At 36.5% G+C, this 19,511-nt stretch overlaps 1 protein-coding gene across 1 annotated transcript in view; it reads left to right on the top strand.

The window, feature by feature from the left end:
- The window catches only part of LRRK2 (leucine rich repeat kinase 2), a 72,049-nt gene that overhangs the window by 32,984 nt on the left and 19,554 nt on the right, over window positions 1-19,511 (top strand). Inside the window, exons 21-35 of the mRNA XM_059816542.1 lie at window positions 320-441; window positions 1,775-1,844; window positions 2,307-2,527; window positions 3,039-3,289; window positions 4,575-4,723; window positions 6,538-6,631; window positions 8,511-8,697; window positions 9,083-9,264; window positions 9,795-10,024; window positions 10,988-11,115; window positions 12,361-12,579; window positions 15,545-15,746; window positions 16,364-16,452; window positions 17,434-17,621; window positions 18,558-18,712. Coding sequence (XP_059672525.1) covers window positions 320-441; window positions 1,775-1,844; window positions 2,307-2,527; window positions 3,039-3,289; window positions 4,575-4,723; window positions 6,538-6,631; window positions 8,511-8,697; window positions 9,083-9,264; window positions 9,795-10,024; window positions 10,988-11,115; window positions 12,361-12,579; window positions 15,545-15,746; window positions 16,364-16,452; window positions 17,434-17,621; window positions 18,558-18,712 — 2,487 coding nt within the window. The remainder of the gene's footprint in view (window positions 1-319; window positions 442-1,774; window positions 1,845-2,306; window positions 2,528-3,038; window positions 3,290-4,574; window positions 4,724-6,537; window positions 6,632-8,510; window positions 8,698-9,082; window positions 9,265-9,794; window positions 10,025-10,987; window positions 11,116-12,360; window positions 12,580-15,544; window positions 15,747-16,363; window positions 16,453-17,433; window positions 17,622-18,557; window positions 18,713-19,511) is intronic.

The raw sequence follows: 19,511 nt of genomic DNA, 5'->3' as shown, positions 1-19,511 counted from the left end.
AGCGCAAAGATGTGTTACGAAACATGTATAATAATCCCAACCCGCTGGAAATTTTAAATGATGAAGCATCAATGTAACAAGCTGCAGGTCTTATTTGGAGCATGTCAGGTTAGTGTGGCCTATGTACTCTAAAACATGTTGACAACATTCTTGTGCCTATTGCACACACAATTAACTGGTGAGATCCTGCCAATATTGATGCTTTTGAAATGTATCTCTGCTTGGTATGTCAGCATCTATATTACAGCTGAATTCTGAGCTTCATCTTGAAATACGTTTTCTTACCTTTTTGTCCTCCTGTGTTATTGTTTTGTACTAGGTAGTGAAGGTTCACTTTTTACAAAAAAGAAGTCCAATTCTATTGCAGTTGCTGACTTATATTGTAGGGAAATGGCATTTCAAAGAGGTTCTCCTACTTTGCCACGTCATTCCTACTCTGTGGTAAGTCAGATCCTTATTCATTCCAGTCTTTCTATAAGTTCATCTGTGTTACCTTGTCATGGTTTAGTCCCAGCCGGCAACTAAGCACCACACAGCCGCTCACTTACTCCCCCTAGGTGGGATGGCAGAGTAGAAGTGAGAAAACTCGTGGGTTGACATAAAGACAGTTTAATAGGTAGAGCAAAAGCTGTGCAAGGAAGCAAAGCAAAACAAGGAATTCATTCACCACTTCCCGTCGGCAGGCAGGTGTTCGGCTATCTGCAGGAAAGCAGGGCTCCATCACACATAACGGTTGCTTGAGAAGACAAACGCCATTATTCCGAATGTGCCCCCTTTCCTTCTTCCTCCCCCAGCTTTATATGCTGAGCGTGACGTCATATGGTATGGAATATCCCTCTGGTCAGTTGGGGTCAGCTGTCCCGGCTGTGTCCCCTCCCAACTTCCCATACACCCCCAGCCCACTCACCAGTGGGGTGGTGTGAGGAGCAGAAAAGGCCTTGACTCTGTGTAAGCCCTGCTCAGCAATAACTAAAACATCCCTGCTTTATCAACATTGTTTCCAGCACAAATCCAAAACACAGCCCCATACTAGCTGCTATGAAGAAAGTTAACTCTATCCCAATGAAAACCAGCACATGCCTACAGCAAAATTGTTAATAATCAAGTGTTAGGAAAGGTCATGTAACCATATGGGCTCTTGTCTCGCTGTTGCCATTTAATATTTCCTTCTATTGCTGTAAAATTACTGTGCTCCAGATCACTGTACAGATGAGAGTTTATTTCAGCAAAAATTTCTGATCAATAAAAAGTACACGTTCTTGTGAATTGCTCAAAATTCCGGTCTGATGTTCAAATGCAGATACAGAAACTCTTGGGCTAATCTTCAGCGTGCTACTGTGATCAATGAAGAGAGACCGATTCCTTAAGAAGACATAAGAGGGCAAATCAGTGGAATCAAAGTCAGGTCCTTCTGAAAGGAGCTTGTCTCTTCCCATTGACTGTAAAGGGAAACTGGAGAGACTGGCTTCCCTACAGATTTTTTGTAAAATCCTGCTCCATCTTATCACCCTAGTGAAAGTCATTTTAGGTTGCCAAAAGTGCACTACTTCCATTGCACTTTAAATCTACTGTTCTTTCATATTGCAGGTATCAGTAAGTTTTTTAAAGATGTGACCAATTGTTATTTTTAGTTGAAATGTACAGTTTCTTTGTGTTCCCCCTGGAAGTTCTCATAAAAAGAAACCACAATAAAAAGAAATTTACTGAATTCAGATCATTTCAGATATCTGCATATGTCCATAACTGTTTTTTGCTCTCTTTTGGGATTTTCCAGGGACCTAGCTCAGATTATGAACCATTAATGAAACAAAGAAGAAAATTCTTGCCTTCAGATGAATCCCCCAGTAAGTAGATCATACAATTTAACATATATAACAGATTTTTCATCCTTAATGCTTTCACACGCATAGCATGCAAAGATTTTAGGCAGATTATATATTTGTTTACAAAGAGGAGGATAAATTTTGGAAATACTACAGGGGAGTACAAATAATGCGTATATGGGGAATTTTTTTTTCCTGGACTTCACAAATAATTTATGTAGAATTAAACAGGCAATGAAATTTCCTGAGTACCCTTATAAGCTTTCAAAAGCTACTTCTGTTGTGCAGTGCATAAGCGTCCATCTCTTCCCTACTGTCTTATAAATTTCTGTCTCTTAATAGAAGTCTTCATGGATTTGGATCTTAACCAATATCCAAACATTCACTGTCTTCTGCATCTTTAGATCCCAAACTGATTTATCTTAATTTTAATTACGTGATAATTTAAACTATGCTATTTTTCCCATGTTTTTGTTTTAATAGAAGGCATCTCAAAATTTCCACCACATATAAGACCATCAGACAGTCTTTCTTCATTGATCTCAGAGAAAGAATATATTAAATCACTAGATCTTTCATCAAATGAGCTGGAGAACATCGATGCCATCAGCCAGAATAGCTGCTTAACTAGTCATCTGGAACATCTTGAGAAACTGGAGCTCCACCAAAATGCTCTTACAAACATTCCAGAACAACTGTGTGAAGTAATTTTGCATAATTTTATGTAGTACAAGTTGAGATTAGTTACAATAAATTGTTTGTCTCTAACAATGTACCCATAAAAATACTACTCATGAATATGTGTGTATATTTTTGCATGCTTCATACATTCACTCCATTTTCATTCAGTGGATTTATGTTCAGCTAGGAATAAAAATATTTTCATGGAACTATTTTAAGTCATTTACTGCAGAGAACTGCTTTAGGACATATTATATTGAGTAATATAATAACGTAAACGGAACCAAGAACTGTGACAATTCATATCTGTTAAATTTTATGAAACTGAGGTAATTAATTTTGAAGAATGCTTTATATTTTATCCTGTAATAGCAATATTATGGGTTACATTGGTATGTTTGCTATTTTCTGCTATTTTTCCTAGTGAGAGAAATATAAGTGAATTAATAAATTGTACAAAATACAACTCAATTTAAAACCTATAAATTCATATTTTCGTTAACTTTTTAAAAACAGATTATCCTTTTCTTTCAGAACTTGAAATGCTTGACATACTTGGATTTGCACAGTAACCGATTTACCTCTTTTCCAACTTATTTACTGAAAATGAATTGTATTGCAAATCTTGATATCTCTCGAAATGACATCGGACCTTCCTTTGCTTTGGATCCATACCTCAGATGTCCAACTCTAAAACAACTTAATCTTTCATACAATCAGCTGGTGTGCATTCCTGAATTTCTTACGAATGTAGCTGAAAATCTGGAACAGCTATTGCTAGAAGGGTGAGTTGCATTGGTAAATGGACTTTAGCATACCAAGCATAATAGAAAATGAAATATTTGTCATCCAGAATGATGACTGTTATAATATGGAAAGGATTGTTTAGTCAGCAGTGAAACACTGACATTGTCTTCCCAATGTGTAAGTTGCTACAATTTTCAGTCTTGTATTACAAATTACATGAGAATATCTGTGGGCCTTGATAGAATCTAATAGCACTGCAGTTTCAGTAACGTACTAAAAATGTAGTTCAACGTCTTTCTACTGCCTTACTATCCATCCACAGGACTGTCTGTGTTGTCTAACATGTTCAACTAGGTTTTCTGTATACAAAATACAGTTTCCAATGTATTTCGTATTCACCCAAGGTTTTTTGGAAGTATGATTTCTGGAATTGCATTTATTGGTATGGATATGTTTTAAATGACAGAAGCAAAGAAAATATGTAATTTTTTGTTTACCAGCACTTTTTATCATATTTGTTAGTGAGTGAGATAATTCATAACTATACAGAATTCTTAAGAATGCTATTATTGATAACTTTGTAAACTGCAGATACTGCCTCATTAATCTTCCATAATTTATTTTAAATAAGAAGGTGATATTTTTTACACAGAAGTTCACACAGTGTAAGGATAGCAATATATGTGACTAAAGCAAGCAGTATTAAATATGTGAGTCAAATTTACAAAAGCAATATTTTAAATTCAAAATCCTGTTGCATTTCTTCATTAGCTTTATTTTGAACTTTATTAGCAATATTACCCCTGCAAAACAGTGCTGCATTGTTATTTTATCTCTGTATTTTCAGAATCTTTGTCTCTTTCTGTTGTTGTTCTTCCCAGAATATGTTGTTTGTAACATTATATACTCATCCAAAATTGCATCCTCTATATGGAATTCCATTCTTTTTTTTTTTAGATTGATAGTCATTCTGTGATTATAATCCTGCAAACTTATATCTTTAGTTAACAGAACTACTCACAAATGCAACAGTCCTCTTTGTGTGGGATTGAGCTGCAGTATGTAATCAGGAAATGGCACCTTGTAGTACCTTCTGACATTTGCTTTCCAAATTAATTAAAACAATCGTAATATCAGTCATGTTATTCCATGCCACATGTTACAGTATTTTTGCTGACTGGTCAGTCTTTCTATGGATAGAAGTCTTATTTTCAGTTTGCCAGTGTAAGGATAGCATTATCAGGTCAATACTCTTTACTTTCACGTTTTAGCTAATAGTTTCTGAATAAAACATGGATTTTTTTTCTCTTCTTGTTATCATAGAAACAAAATTTCATCCTTGTGTTCACCCATATGCTTGAAAGAACTGAAAATTTTAAACATTAGTAAGAACAATATTTCATCCCTTGCTGAGAATGTCTTCATGGGCTGTACAAAACTGGAGCAGTTCAACGCCAGGATGAATGCTCTCGGTAAGTGTCTGTGGAAATACGATCCACCTTCCACAAACCATTCCAGGTCACAAAATTCCTCAGCCACCAGCATTTGGGGTCTTGTGAGAACAGAAAAGGAGAATACCACATTTGCTTGCCCTTGTTTATGCAGTTCCCTAAGCATCAGCTTTTGATCACTGTTGGAAGCCGTATACTTCCAATGGGGCTTGATGGACATTTGATCTTACTCGGCGTAACTCATCTTGTTTTTACATTTGTACTGGGTGCTGTAAAAATGGTTGAGTGTACTTGAGATCATGCATACTGTTGTGGAAGGTTCAAGGCAGAGGAAATCCTTCAAAGTTAGCTTGCAAATCTAGTCCTAATACATGGTTAATACTGTACTGAAATACCTACCATACAAGCATCCTGGCTTGTATCAGAAACAGTGTGGCCAGCAGGACCAGGGAAGTGATTGTCCCCCTGTATTCAGCACTGGTGAAGCCGCACCTTGAACACTGTGTTCAGTTTTGGGCCCCTCACTACAAGAAGGCCATTGAGGTGCTGGAGCATGTCCAGAGAAGGGCAACGAAGCTGGTGAAGGGTCTAGAGCACAAGTCTTATGAGGAGCGGCTGAGGGAACTGGGGTTGTTTAGCCTGGAGAAGAGGAGGCTGAGGGGAGACCTTATTGCTCTCTACAGCTACCTGAAAGGAGGTTGTAGCATGGTGGGTGTCAGTCTCTTTTCCCAAGAAACAAATGATAAGATGAGAGGAGACAGCTGCAAGTTGTGCCAGGGGAGGTTTAGATCGGATATTAGGAACAATTTCTTCACTTGAAAGGGTTATCAAGCACTGGAACAGGCTGCCCAGGAAAGTGGTTGAGTCACCATCCCTGGTATTTTAAAAGATGTGTAGATGTGGTACTTAGGGATGTGGTTTAATGGTGGACTTAGCAGTGTTAGGTTTACAGTTGGACTTGATGATCTTAAAGGTCTTTTCTAAATGATTCTAAGTATTACCACGCTATATCCAGCATTGTCTTCTGGATAAGATAGAATGTTTGATTCACTTACCTTGAACGCAGGTGTCATTTGAGATGGCCTGAATTATCCCACTTGGCTTACAGCTTCTGGTCCAGAAAAAGCAGGTCTTCCATAGCTGCTGTGTTGTATCTCCAAGCCATGTGCAGGGAGCTCAGGTGCCACAGGGCAGATCACCTTCACTAGAACCCAGTGTTTAAACAATTGAATTGAGTTCAGAGTGTGTTTCGGTGGCCTAGCATATTTTATGCAAAAGTGTCAAAATTAATGTACCTATGAAAAATACAAATTACATAAATGAGATTTTAATGCAGGAGTTCATAAGTTACTGTCAGAATTTATTTCTGTCTTCTCAACATAAAATCTTCCATTTGAAATTATTGTCACAATATATCAGAAGGTAGCTCTTATACCTGCATTAAACACAGCTGAACCATTAGAATCATTTTTATATGCATAAGACCCACCACTCACTGGGTGAATTACGGGAATGTTATGTATACTGGCAATACAGTAAAGTGTAAGTAAGATTATTTCAGTGTTTAATGCCAATATGAAATGAAGTATAAATCGTATGTAATGTGATAAAAGCCAATACGTTAACTCAGTTCTAAACTTCTTTCGTTTTGAAAGTTTAGTTTTAAATAAGCTTTAAGAAAAAGATTCAGATTCTGCCTTTGGTAGCTTGTACAAAGACCTGTGTATAGAAGGTGATAGATTGATCTTCTGGTCTGTCTTTGATTTTAGAAAATTTCAGTCTTAAAATTAAACAGTTCTGAAAAGTAATAGGATTAACCTCTTTTTCTGCTCTAGAAATAATACCTGACTTGTCATCCAGCATAACAAGCCTAAAATTATCCCAAAATCATTTTATTAATGTTCCAGAAGCAATTCTTCTTCTACCACAGTAAGTTATTATTTTATTTATTGAAGTTAATGTCAAGTTCTTGATGAAGAAAATCTGATGGCAAGACTTTTGTTAAGCAGAAAATACTGCATGTTTTACTGATTTTCAGGAAATCTTCTCTAACAGGTTAAATGCAAAACTTAGTAGCTTTTAACTGAAGACAAATCAGTCACATTTTTTTCATTATTTTGAGAAATTCTGTTCCTCAGATTCAAATCATTGTTATTGAAAATATATTGCTTGACTGCTGAAGCTGACAATTCTTGCTGAGAAGACCAGAATGTATTTACTATTTTCTTGAAACCAACAGTAAAGATACTGGCAATTTTTCCTTTTCAAGAAGTTCTGCAGACTTTTGCACAAGGCTGCTGAGTTTAGTTTCTCACTTTCCAAATATCACAAGATATTTATTCTCAAAGAATGACACTTCCTCTAGATGGAATTGTGATAAAAATTCACGTGATATTTATTTTGCTATACCTTCAAAGCATTACTCATGTGAAAATTGGACTTCTGCTTTTTTTTATAGAAGTTACTGACCTTAATAGGTCACTAGAATCAGATTGTGGAAGGCGTGCTTGGAAGGCATGATCAGATCAGTTATCTGGTAGATGTGGGTAGATGTGAGTGCTGATGGCCATGGGGACGGCAGATCTGCAGATTTGTGAACTTACGTTAATCAAATTTACATAGAGCACATCATTATTAACGTGATATTACACTGTTTCAGCATACTAATGTTTCTATTCACAGCAGCAAATTTAATGGATGTGTTGAAAAAGGTGCAGCTTTCCAGATCTACATCTCCCAGCTCAGACAAATCAATAAGGAGATGCATGGATTTTTTGCATGCTTCATGTTCCACAGTAACATAAACAGCATATTTGTCCGACAGATGACTTACAGAAATGAAATGTTCTTTTTCATTTATTTTCTTAAATACATGTGTAGTTGAACTATATAATTTATGCACATACATGTATTTACAAACATATATTCATAGAAGCATTCTGATAAAAGAGTAAGGTACCCATACCAACTGATGTTAGTCTCCTAAGGTAGGAGCAAGAAAGAGAGCAGTTCGGATCACATTGTGAGGCTCCATGGTTTATAAGTGGAATCTTGGGTTCTAGAAAGTTGATAATACCAGCAAGTTCCCCATTGATTCTCTTTTAATTTTAAATGTATAAAAAAGCCCATGAAAATACATATTAGTATTATGTTAGATTGCAATTACCTTTTTTAATACATTTATTCTAGTAAGTTAGACATTGCACGTAACAGTGTACTCCATGGTCCTGCACTCACCTGTAACTGGAATCCTGAGCTAAACTCTATTCTCTCTTGCCTAGGTATAATTGTATATTAACTATACTGTTTACAGTTGAAATACTGAATATTTGCACTACAGGAGTGTCAACCATATTTATTTGTGTCTTCTACTAATCTGAACAGAGCCATGCATGTCTGCAAATCATAGAAAGAAAGAAGTGGACTATTATAGCAATATGTACACCTACTTAAAGTGACTCTTTAATTTACTATCTGAAACACATACACACAGTACAGTGTGGATGTTTATTTTCATGACCAAGCAATTCCATTCACAGACAAATACACTGAAAGACTATTATACTGAATCAATCATATGTATTTTCCTATAATTTTTTCTGAGGTAATGAAGCCCTACTTACAGTATCTTAATTACTTCCACTCATAGTAGTAATTCTCTGTCTTCTTCCATCTACAGTCCTGTCAGAAAACTGCTCTGATATCTAAGCCATTTGTTTATTTATTAAAAATTAATACAGTTCCAGTTAATATCAGTTTTATTTTTTTCATTTGCTAACTTATCTCTTTTCTATTTTCATGTTTTTAGTTTGCGATCAGTAGATTTAAGCCAAAACAAGATCATAAGCTTGCCTGCACCAATGCACTGGAAATCATTAAACTTAAGGGAGCTGCTATTTAATCATAATCAAATAGACATCTTGGACTTGAGTGAAAAGGCATGTGCATGGTCTAGGCTAGAAAAGCTACACCTGTCCCACAACAAGTTAAAGGAGGTAAAGTGTAAGATTCTACCAAAAGAAAATGAAATAACTTTTCAATTGAATGCAATTTTTCAATGTTCATTTGATTTTCATGTCAACTCATATCACTGTGAATTCTATTAGAAAAATAGTATGTAAGTGCAAATAGTACTTCCTGTGAATGAAAGTCACTACATTCTGTTAAGCTTTTCTGTCTGGAATGTGTCATATAATCAGTTTGTATAATGAATTCATTATGAGTTCCTTTTTCTATTATGGTGGGATATTACGCCTGTTTATTAAAAAAAATTCAATTACAATGGTAAAAATAATACCAATTTTGTTAAATTTAATGTATTCACGCTCATACTTTTTTTTTTTTAACATTTAATTGCCCATTAAATGTTCTTTTATTTAGATTCCTCCTCAGATTGGCTTCCTAGAGAACTTGACTTCTCTGGATGTAAGTCATAATCCCGATTTGAGATTCTTTCCAGATGAAATGGGTAGACTGTCCAAAGTCTGGGATCTTCCTTTGGAAGGACTCCATCTTAATTTAGACTTCAAACATGTGGGATGCAAAGCCAGAGACATTATCAGGTTTGTTGCCCTATTGTTCTTGAATATTCTTGTTTTGCTTTCTTGGGATATGCAGCAAGCATTAAGAAGACAACATATCCTTTTGAAAATACGTGCTGATTCGTTGTATGAAATCCATCATACTACTCTATGGAAGGTATCATATCGTTTCATATCATATCAACACACACACATAAAATAGATTATAGTGATTTAGACTATAATAGCATTACTTCTTGAATGTGGTGCTTCTATAAACCATGCAATAAATGGTGCTTACCAATTATTTCTAATATGTTTCTTGTGTACCCAAGTGCATTGCACATATCACATTTTTAGGTAATCACAAAACAAAAAAAGACACATTCTGAATTAAGCTTTCACTTTCAAATCAGAAATTAGAATAGACTGTTCAAATCCCAGTAGTATCAAACAGATGTTGAATATTTGAAGAAAATGGTATGGGTTTAGATTTTTCCTTGGTCTTGAGTTCTGTTGGTATTTTCCTTTATTATACACTTCTGTGAGTTCTGCAAACTTTTTTATGCCAGATTTCTTCAACAACGACTGAAGAAGGCTGTACCTTATAACAGAATGAAGCTCATGATTGTTGGAAACACTGGCAGTGGGAAAACTACCCTGCTACAACAACTAATGAAATGCAAACGAACAGAATTGGGCTCTCCAAAAGCCACAGTAGGCATTGATGTAAAAGACTGGATCATTCAAGGGAAAGGCAAAATGAAGAAAGAGCTTATATTAAACGTGTGGGATTTTGGAGGTATTTCAAGACCTTATTGTCCTTTACTATTGTCTTTTCTAACACATTAATGCGTTACTTATTCTTGGAGTCAGACTGTGAAATTTCGAATTGTGGACAGTAGAATCATGCAAACTTACACCAAAAGTCAAGTGACAACTTATAAATTAGTGAATTCTGTAAATTGGCAGCTAATCCCTCAAATTTAATATAAAGCCTCAGGAATTTCTCATCCCCAGATGTGGTCTGACCACTCTTTTCAACCATAGTATTCTAGAACCATCATCTCACAATAGTAAGAAACTGCTTGTAGTCACCAGAAGAATCATCTTCCACTCAACTCTGTTTCTCCCTTTTATAGTCTGGGTCTCTCTAGGCTCTACAGTATCACTGTTTTGTAAGGTCACAGAAAACAAAGTGCTTAGGAGGAGTCTTTGAACTTCGGGCTTTTGGAAAACTTTCTAAGTTTGGGGGACTCCAGAAACATGTCTAAAATTCAGGGGTATTTTAGGCTATAGAAAAGTTATTTCTAAATATTGGTCCATGATCATTTAAATACAGTCTCTATCAAAATGGATAAGCACAGAAGAGCAACATTCAAGCTGAATGTCCAGCTTCAATTGTGATTTTAAGTGCTTAATCATGTGAACTTAGGAGTCTTATTTTGAAGTTGCTGAAAGGATAGGAGAAAGGGAGGGAAGAAGGAAGGAAGGAGTGAGGGAGAAATTCAGTATCAGAGTTTTAAGAATCATGACTTTTCAAGCTGTCTTTGCAGCAATGATGTTTATCTAGTCGTTAAATCTTACACTTCTTGATTTCAAAGTAGCTTACATATTTCAACACTACACTTCAGTCAATGAGCTACCTAAAATTCATAGTTATTACAGGTTTCCTGTCAATTTAGATAATTATCTGTAAGCATTAATTTCATTTGTGAATTAGTGATCTGAGAGTAACTGCTCTGCTGCCTTTTTTTATCATTAGGGCAAGAAGAGTTCTACAGTACCCATCCTCATTTTATGACCCAAAGAGCTTTATATCTTGCTGTTTATGATCTCAGCAAAGGACAAGCAGAGGTGGATGCTATGAAGCCGTGGCTTTTTAACATCAAGGTAAGCCATAGATATGTACAGAATGGAATTCCACTTCCCAGGGAGCTGTTGGTGAACCGCAAATTAACCACAAATATTTTTAGAGACGGGAAGAGGAAAGAAGCTCTTCAGCAAATAAAAATAGTAAGATGAAACAAGAGCCGAAATACATCATATATTGGATATGAAAATATTTGTAGACATGCAAAGACATGATCAGCGCCATTTTGTACTTAAGATGGTACAGAGTGGTGTGCAAAAGAATAGTTCATATGTTCTGGCAATATTTTGAATTGACTGATAAAAATAAGAAAATGGTAGTATTAAAGGGATGACGAGTTAAACCTGCTTTTTCTTTTATACCGTTGTAAATTCTGGGGAAATCAGAATTTTACTGATTTAAAACTGACCAGATGCAGGTTTGAAATCATGCTGTTAAGTGTATGCTTAGCATCCTATTGTTAATAGAAATGATTCCAGGACTGTGGTAGGGAAATTCATCCGAGAATCTGTTTCTATATTTTTCTTTTGCTCTAAGTGTTTTATTTTCATTTGATGGAATCACCCCATGGTAAGCATTGCATGTCTTTTCCTTTTGTATGATAGTTAGTCATGGCTGGGCAATGAAATTACATAAAGATCCTGTTTGTTAAACTTGTCCTTTTCATTATTTTCACCTTAAGCAGTGATACAGGACAGAGGTTTACAGTCAGTTTAGTGTTGATGAAGACCATTTCTGATGTGTTCTCCTTTGCTATGCAGTACTTTCTGGTGTTTCATTGCTGCACTGTTCCGATGACAACTAGCAGGGTACCCTTCGCTTTTCCATTTTGTTGGGCATTTTTAATGAAAAATACAGTTGTCCCTCTATTTTACTGACAATGTTATTAATCTGCAAAGTATGAAATCCGGATCTACACTGCTTCCTTTTAGAAAAAGCTTTTTTTGATATTTCTATTTTGAAATAGACTGCTCTCTGTATGTTAAAAAGTATGTTTCGTATTTATAGGCTGATGCATTTTTACTGCCTTATCCAGTCCAGGCTATTATATGGGATTGCAGTTTAAACTTACTCTGAATAAAGACATGAAATAGTATTTCAGATTTCAAACTTATTTAGAAGAGGTATATTTAAAGAGGGAGAAACAGTTGCTTTTTTCATTGTATTGATTGTTTTGACTAAATTGCTCACATTTTATGTGGATGTAAAACAATAACATCAACATTCGCTATTGAGTTAATCGACTGTATGGATCTTACTAACAGGCTCGAGCTTCTACGTCCCCCGTCATTCTTGTTGGCACTCATTTAGATGTTTCTGATGAAATGCAACGTAAGGCCTGCATGAGTAAAATTACTAGAGAGCTGTTGAATAAGCGAGGCTTCCCAGCAATCCAAGATTATCACTTTGTGAATGCTACGGAAGAATCCGATTCCATTATCAGACTTAGGAAAATCATAATAAAGGAGAGTCTTCACTTCAAGGTAAGCTACATACTGTTCATAATGTTGAAAACATACTATTTTTAGTTAAGTAAATACATTTTTAAACATTAATTAAACACATAATTAAATACATTTTTAGTGTCGTAGCAAACTCATCTTGCCTTCTCTAAAAAGTTACACACAGCAAAATAATGAAGGAGAATCACCAGTTTTGTTTTCATTTCATTTTCTACCAAAAAAGTCAACTTAGTAAAAATCTCAGCTAAGTTTTGTTTTCAAGCATTAGGGCAATAATAGAATATTTAATTAAAAATAGGCCATCTTTTTCTTACAAAGAAATCTGATCAAAGCTTGATTTTTGTTGGATGGCAACATGCAATTGCAATAATAAGTATTGCAAGATTTCAGGGGACCAGGAAATAAGATTTTGGGATTTCTGAAAGCCAACTAATTCTCCATTTACTAATTTCATTTTACATAATATGAAACTATTCCTGGAAAGAGAAAAGTGAATTAAAGCAGGAAAAGAAGACCCCTTGGACTGAGTAATCCTCCTAAACTGGAGAATCTGCACTCGTGGTTCTGTTGTCTCCAAAGTCACAGAATCACAGAATCACACAGAATCATTAAGGTGGGAAAAGACCTTTAAGATCATCATGTCCAACCATCAACCCAACACCACCATGCCCACTGAACCATGTCCCGCAGTGCCATGTCTACACCTTTTTTGAACACCTAAGTCATGCCTACTACTCATTCCCTGCTGTCTTCTTAGCCACAGCACAAAGCTGTAAGTGTGAATGACAAGTATGAAGAGACTAGCCCAGGCACGGAGCTTATAGGAAGACAGGATCCAATCTGTAGCAAAAAGAATATACATTTTTTATTTATACGTTATCAGTCATGTTGTCACAGGAGAAGAGTCAGAGATCACTCAAACAGATCTGATCTAGTAGTTAGTTTATTGACTTCTAATCAGTAAAGTCAGGTGTGTAAAATATTTAGTAAGTACAAATGGATTGGCAGTCAATACTATTTATTACACTTAAAGTTAGTATGGGATACAAAGATTATCACGTAAGCTTACTGTATGCATCTTAAATGTTATATGCATGCAAAAAATGTCACTTACCAACCCATCAATGTCTGGTGTCAGGTAAGGGATGTCTCAGCCTCGAGGGATAACCTTGAGAGGCATCCCTACTCCAGGGAGATCCCCGCCACACAGCCAGTTGCGATGGGGGGAGAGCCCAATGGACCCCGATGGCCGCAGCTATTTATAGTGGCTGATTTGTAGTTAGATTTTCTGCTGGTTTGGCTGCTTATCAGCCCAGTCTTCAGTCAAACCGGTTTTTTGGTTTTGGTGCTGTGTTCTGACTGAAAGCTTCACACAATAGGATGGACTTCAGTTAGGATTACTTGCTGAGCATCTGCCTGGACCAAAGTTGAGTTAGCTCAAACAGGAGTGCATCCGTCAAACACGCAGGGTGTCATAACATGTTAAAGAGAAAAGGTGATGTCCTGTGCTACTGAAGTCAATGGCAAAACTTCATAAATCATAGCAAAGCCCAAATTTCTTCTGAATTACTGCTCGGAATATTTTATAGAGCAAATGCTGTTTTTATTACCAGTCTCACACTGGAAGTGTTACAAAGGAGAGAAAGAGTGCACACACCTCTTGTTTCTCTCTCAGAAACTACCATCTTAGCCACATCCATAATCTGCCTAACTTCATTCCACAGTTCAAGGAATAGCTAACCAGTGCTAAATGGCAGTGAGGTGGCCTATTCACATGGAATGGATTAATTCCACTTCTCATACATCCAGTAGGCACAAATAGAGATGGTGTTTTTAAAGGTATATGTAGCCCTATATCTCACCATACTTCTTCAACACTCAGGAGACGTTCTGCTTTTTGAAAGTATTTCACTCTTCGGTACCTAAAAATTGTTCCTGTAACATCCACTTCTCTTGCGATTATGACTTAAACTGATGTTTAAACTTCTACATAAATGTAAGGTAGCATAAAGGAAAGGAGATAATTTCCATAAATAATGTAGACACTTTGTGAAAGGAGTGTTACAAGGTACCTGCTTAGAAGTTAGACAAAGTGAGTTAAGTATTCAACATTGTCATCAAGTGCTCCAAGTCTTTGAAATTACACAAGGTACTAATTACATTTTCACAAGGTACTAATTACATTTTTGACACGTAAAAATGCTACAGTGCATTGGTGTTTAATTTCTTTGAGAGGAATATTACAAAATACGAAGCCAATTTGGAAATGTTGGGAAAATTGTTTCCCATTTCCTCAAAAAAAAATTACTAGCTCAGCACCTGTAGAGAATGCAAAACTTGGCCGGGTGCTAGCTAATACCAAAGGTCAAAGGTTGTCTCTAGGAAGGAACTCAGGCTCAGGAAACAGGGGCAAAGCACCCACCTGTGTTTCCCTTAAGTGTCACTAACCTCACCAAATTTATTTCTTCCTCTCCTCTTGTCCACTGACTATCAGCAGTGGAGACTTTTGATTGAGCTACTGCGCTTTTCCCCCCCAGTTTATCTAAAGACTTGTCTAGAGATATTACAGATTACAAGACGTATCTTTTTTTTTACTCATTTGCCTATTGTCTTGTGTTAACCTGAGATGTATGACTGTTCATACAGTGTACATCTGTTCATACAGTGAATATTTTCCTTTTATTTCAAATCAAAGCTGCTCTTTGAACTTCTCAGAAGACATAGTTTTTTATTTTTTATGTACATGTAATATGGAAATATTTTCTTCTTGGAGTATTCCTTTATAGAAAGACATTCATATTATAATTCTAAAAGAAGAATTAGTTACATCTACCTTTCAGAAGCCATGTTAGTCAATAAATGAGTGTTCTTGTTCCTTTTTGCTGCTACTATAGAGTGGACGTACCCATCTTGCATCTTAGTTTTATTGTCTGCATTTCACATGAATAAATTAATACATTTAAGATTATTATTCTTAATTATACAGATCAGAGATCAACCAGTGGTTGGTCAGCTAATTCCTGACAGCTACCTGGAGCTGGAGAAGAGAATTTTGCTGGAACGTAAAAATGTCCCAGTTGAATTTCCCGTGATTGATCAGAAACGCTTACTGGAACTGGTACAAAAAAGCCAGTTACAATTAGATGAAAATGAACTCCCTCACGCGATTCACTTTCTGAATGAATCAGGTAAAATATTATCTTCAGTGTATGTTTATTAGCACTTTGTTGCAAATCTGCAGCAGACAGACCTGTATGCATTTTTAAATCTCGCACAAGGTTGCCACAAGGTGTTGAGCTGAAATGCTTAAGCTTGGGTAACATTAGTTTGATAATCCAGGTTGTTATGTCATAAAGGAATTCCATGATATATAGGATCACTACTGTAACAATTTATATTTCTTACCCGTCCTTGAAAACATCATATCTGCTGGTTAAACAGCACAGTTTCTGAAGAACTATAATAGCTTGAATAGAGTAGCGGTTAGGTGAATGTATGTAACAGCTTATCTTAGTGCCGTACAGACCTCGTAAGAGTAAGTAATAAACTACACAGAGCATACCTGCTTGGCAAAAACCCAAGTCAGATTACAAATCTAACAAAACGTCTGAAAGTAAAGGTAAAGCTGAATAAACTATGATTGCATTCTACTCTCCTGAGATATTGACATAAATTCAATAGCTGTATTTATTATTCAAATTGTTTATGTCAAATCACGTAAGAAAAACAGCCCAGAGTGGGTTGTATATTTTGCTTAATAGGGAGCTTGAGAAATGCATCGCTAATTACAATATTCTTTGCGCAGGTGTACTCCTTCATTTTCAAGACCCCGCGCTACAGCTAAGAGATCTGTATTTTGTAGATCCTAAGTGGCTATGTAAAATCATGGCACAGGTTAGACTCTGATTACCTTTTGTATATACATTCCTGGAACTTTTTCCCCTATCTCAAACCGCTGTAACTTATTAGTGATTCTTCTCCACCATTTCTTTACTGTTTCATGATCTAGAATTTTCTCAGGGCCCAGATTGGTTTACCTGGATCTTTGTTTCCTTTGCTTTCTAGACAACTGACTGTCTCAGGGGTTCTATGTTCTTACGCTGTGATGTGCAATATCATTTAAACTACACCAGACACAAAAATACATGTAGACTAGAAAAACCCCAGGAATGCAAAGTTATCCTGTAATATGTTGTCATAGGTTGAAGTGAAAGCTGGAACTTTGGATGAAAGTAGTAAGAATGGGGAAAGAAGGGTCATTGTATGCTTGGTACTGATGGCAGAGGAAAGCGAGTGATATGGATTCACATGTTGGGACGGGAGAGTAGCAGACTGACTGCTTGAGTAAAACCATCGTTGATATGTTGATCTAGAAACACTATCAAAATTTCTTATATATATTCAGATTTCCTAACCTCTGAAACGTTACCTTTCATTCAGTGCAGGAAATGGGATGGCAAAAATGTAAGTTTAAGCCTTTAAAGCTACTGGAATTAAGAGTGAGAAAATACCTAGAAGATCATGTTGTCAGTACCAGTATGCTTGTGTGAAGTGCTGATATGAAAAATCACTGTACATAGGCTCCATTCGGAGAATGCTTTCACAAACTAACTTGTAGAATAAATTTGCATATAATATGGAACAGTGAAAGCTACTGAAGAATGGTAGCACACTAGTGGCTTGGACAGGTTAAATTTTTTCACTGCTGTCTTCTTGCTGGCTAGCATTATGGAAATGTTTGGTTTCACTGTAAAATGGAGTCCATTTTTTCCCCATAAATAATAGGCTACCAGATATTTCAGGGAAAAAAGTTTGTCAGGAAAATGCAATCTGATGATGGCTGTACACCTGAAATTGTTTTACTTTTTTTGAAAGATTCTGATGGTGAAAGTGGAAGGCTTTTCTAAATATCCTAAGGGAATTGTAAAACGTTCAGATGTGGAAAAATTCCTTTTAAAGAAGAGCAAGTTTCCTAAGATCTACATGGCACAATACTTTAAGCTTCTGGAAAAGTTTCAGATTGCTTTGCCATTAGGAGAAGATCAACTACTAATCCCAAGCAGGTAAGCGAAGAGCTAAACCCACAAATGAGAGCCATAGAGATCGATCAAAATAAAAACCTTCCATCAGGCTAACTAGTTTAACTGACCATCAAAGCAATTTGGTATGTGAAAGCATGATGTATACTTAGTACACTACATTTTAGTAAATGCTTTCACAGATATGTTAAGCTGATCTTGTAGCAGATAAAGCTCACATCATACTAGCGTGGTGGGTAAAATGAATGTATAAATGATAAAATGCTTTATGAGGATAATACTACTTTTACAGTTACTACTTTTACAGTTACCGTGCTTTGAGACTACAGCAGGAAGATTATAATTTAGCTTGACATCATTACAGATATTTATTGCAATGTAAAAGATAACCATGAATTTCTATAGCCTATTTGCTTGGAGTGAAAACCACAGACAGGTTACTCAGAGGCATTATCTCCTCCAAACAGTCTAGTTATTAAATGTGGTGACAAAAACACGTTATGAATTTGAATGCAGTCTTTTTGCTTTGTCTGAAACAGGTAACACAGTTTCTCTGCCTCAGTTACAGATTTCCCTAACGTGTTTAACAATGCTTATTTTGCTTAATGGAGAGAGTGTTGCATGGTTGCATTGATTAGGGTTTCTACGTTCTTCAAAGTCCTGGGATAGGAAGATTTGATCTAAATGTCTTACCTGCCTTATATGTGTCTCGGATTTTTCTCACATTTACATTTGATTTCTAATGATTGTTAGTGAGGTTCTGTTGGGTTTAAATTACAGCAGAACTTCACTTTAGCACAACCAAGCAGAATAAGCATATACACTATCTGTCTGGTCCCTGATCATTGAATCATTCATTCATTAATAAATAATACATTTTACATAATAAATAATGTATGTCATCAGTCAGTTTGGATAAAGTACATCATTAAATACTGTCCAATACTTTTATTCTTTCAGTTTGTCTGATCACAGACCTGTTATAGAACTTCCCCACTGTGAAAATTCAGAAATCATCATCAGGCTTTATGAGATGCCGTACTTTCCTATGGGATTTTGGTCAAGGCTGATCAACAGGTTGCTTGAAATATCACCTTACATGCTTTCAGGAAGAGGTACAATTCTTTATCTTCAAAAGCAATAGTGAGCGTGTTTGCTTTGAATGCCAACACCTGCATGTTAAAGCTCTAACCCCCAATATTGTTTTGCTTTACCTAATTTCTGGCCACTTCACAAATGTGAAAAAAAGAACAGTGGTCATTTTTGTAATTTAGAAATATCCGGATAGGGCCTTGTCTTCATAGTGGTGTGCAAAAGAAAGTGAAGGTTGTAAGCAGCCTATTTCTCTCCTTACCATGCTTGCCAACGTGAAGCCCATCTACAAGAAGGGCCGGAAGGAGGATCCGGGGAACTACAGGCCTATCAGCCTGACCTCGGTGCCAGGGAAGATTATGGAGAGGTTCATCTTGAGGGCGCTCACAGGGCATGTGCTGGACAACCAAGGGATCAGGCCCAGCCAGCACGGGTTCATGAAAGGCAGGTCCTGCTTGACCAACCTGATCTCCTTCTATGACCAGGTGACCTGCCCAGTGGATGAGGGGAAGGCTGTGGATGTTGTCTACCTGGACTTTAGTAAAGCCTTCGACACTGTCCCCCACAGTATTCTGGAGAAGCTGGCGGCTCGTGGTTTAGACAGGTGTACTCTTCGCTGGGTGGAAAACTGGCTGGACAGCTGAGCCCAGAGAGTTGTGGTGAATGGAGTCAAATCCAGTTGGTGGCCGGTCACAAATGGTGTCCCCCAGGGCTCAGTTTTGGGGATGGCCCTGTTTAGTACATTTTTCGATGATCTGGATGAGGGGATTGAGTGCTCCCTCAGCAAGTTTGCAGACACCACCAAGTTGGGCGGGAGTGTTG

The sequence above is a fragment of the Gavia stellata genome, chromosome 4 (assembly GCF_030936135.1).
Source record: "Gavia stellata isolate bGavSte3 chromosome 4, bGavSte3.hap2, whole genome shotgun sequence".
NCBI lineage: Eukaryota > Metazoa > Chordata > Aves > Gaviiformes > Gaviidae > Gavia > Gavia stellata.
Note: the sequence above shows the minus strand (reverse complement) of the source record. Positions and strands in the feature narration are given on the sequence as shown.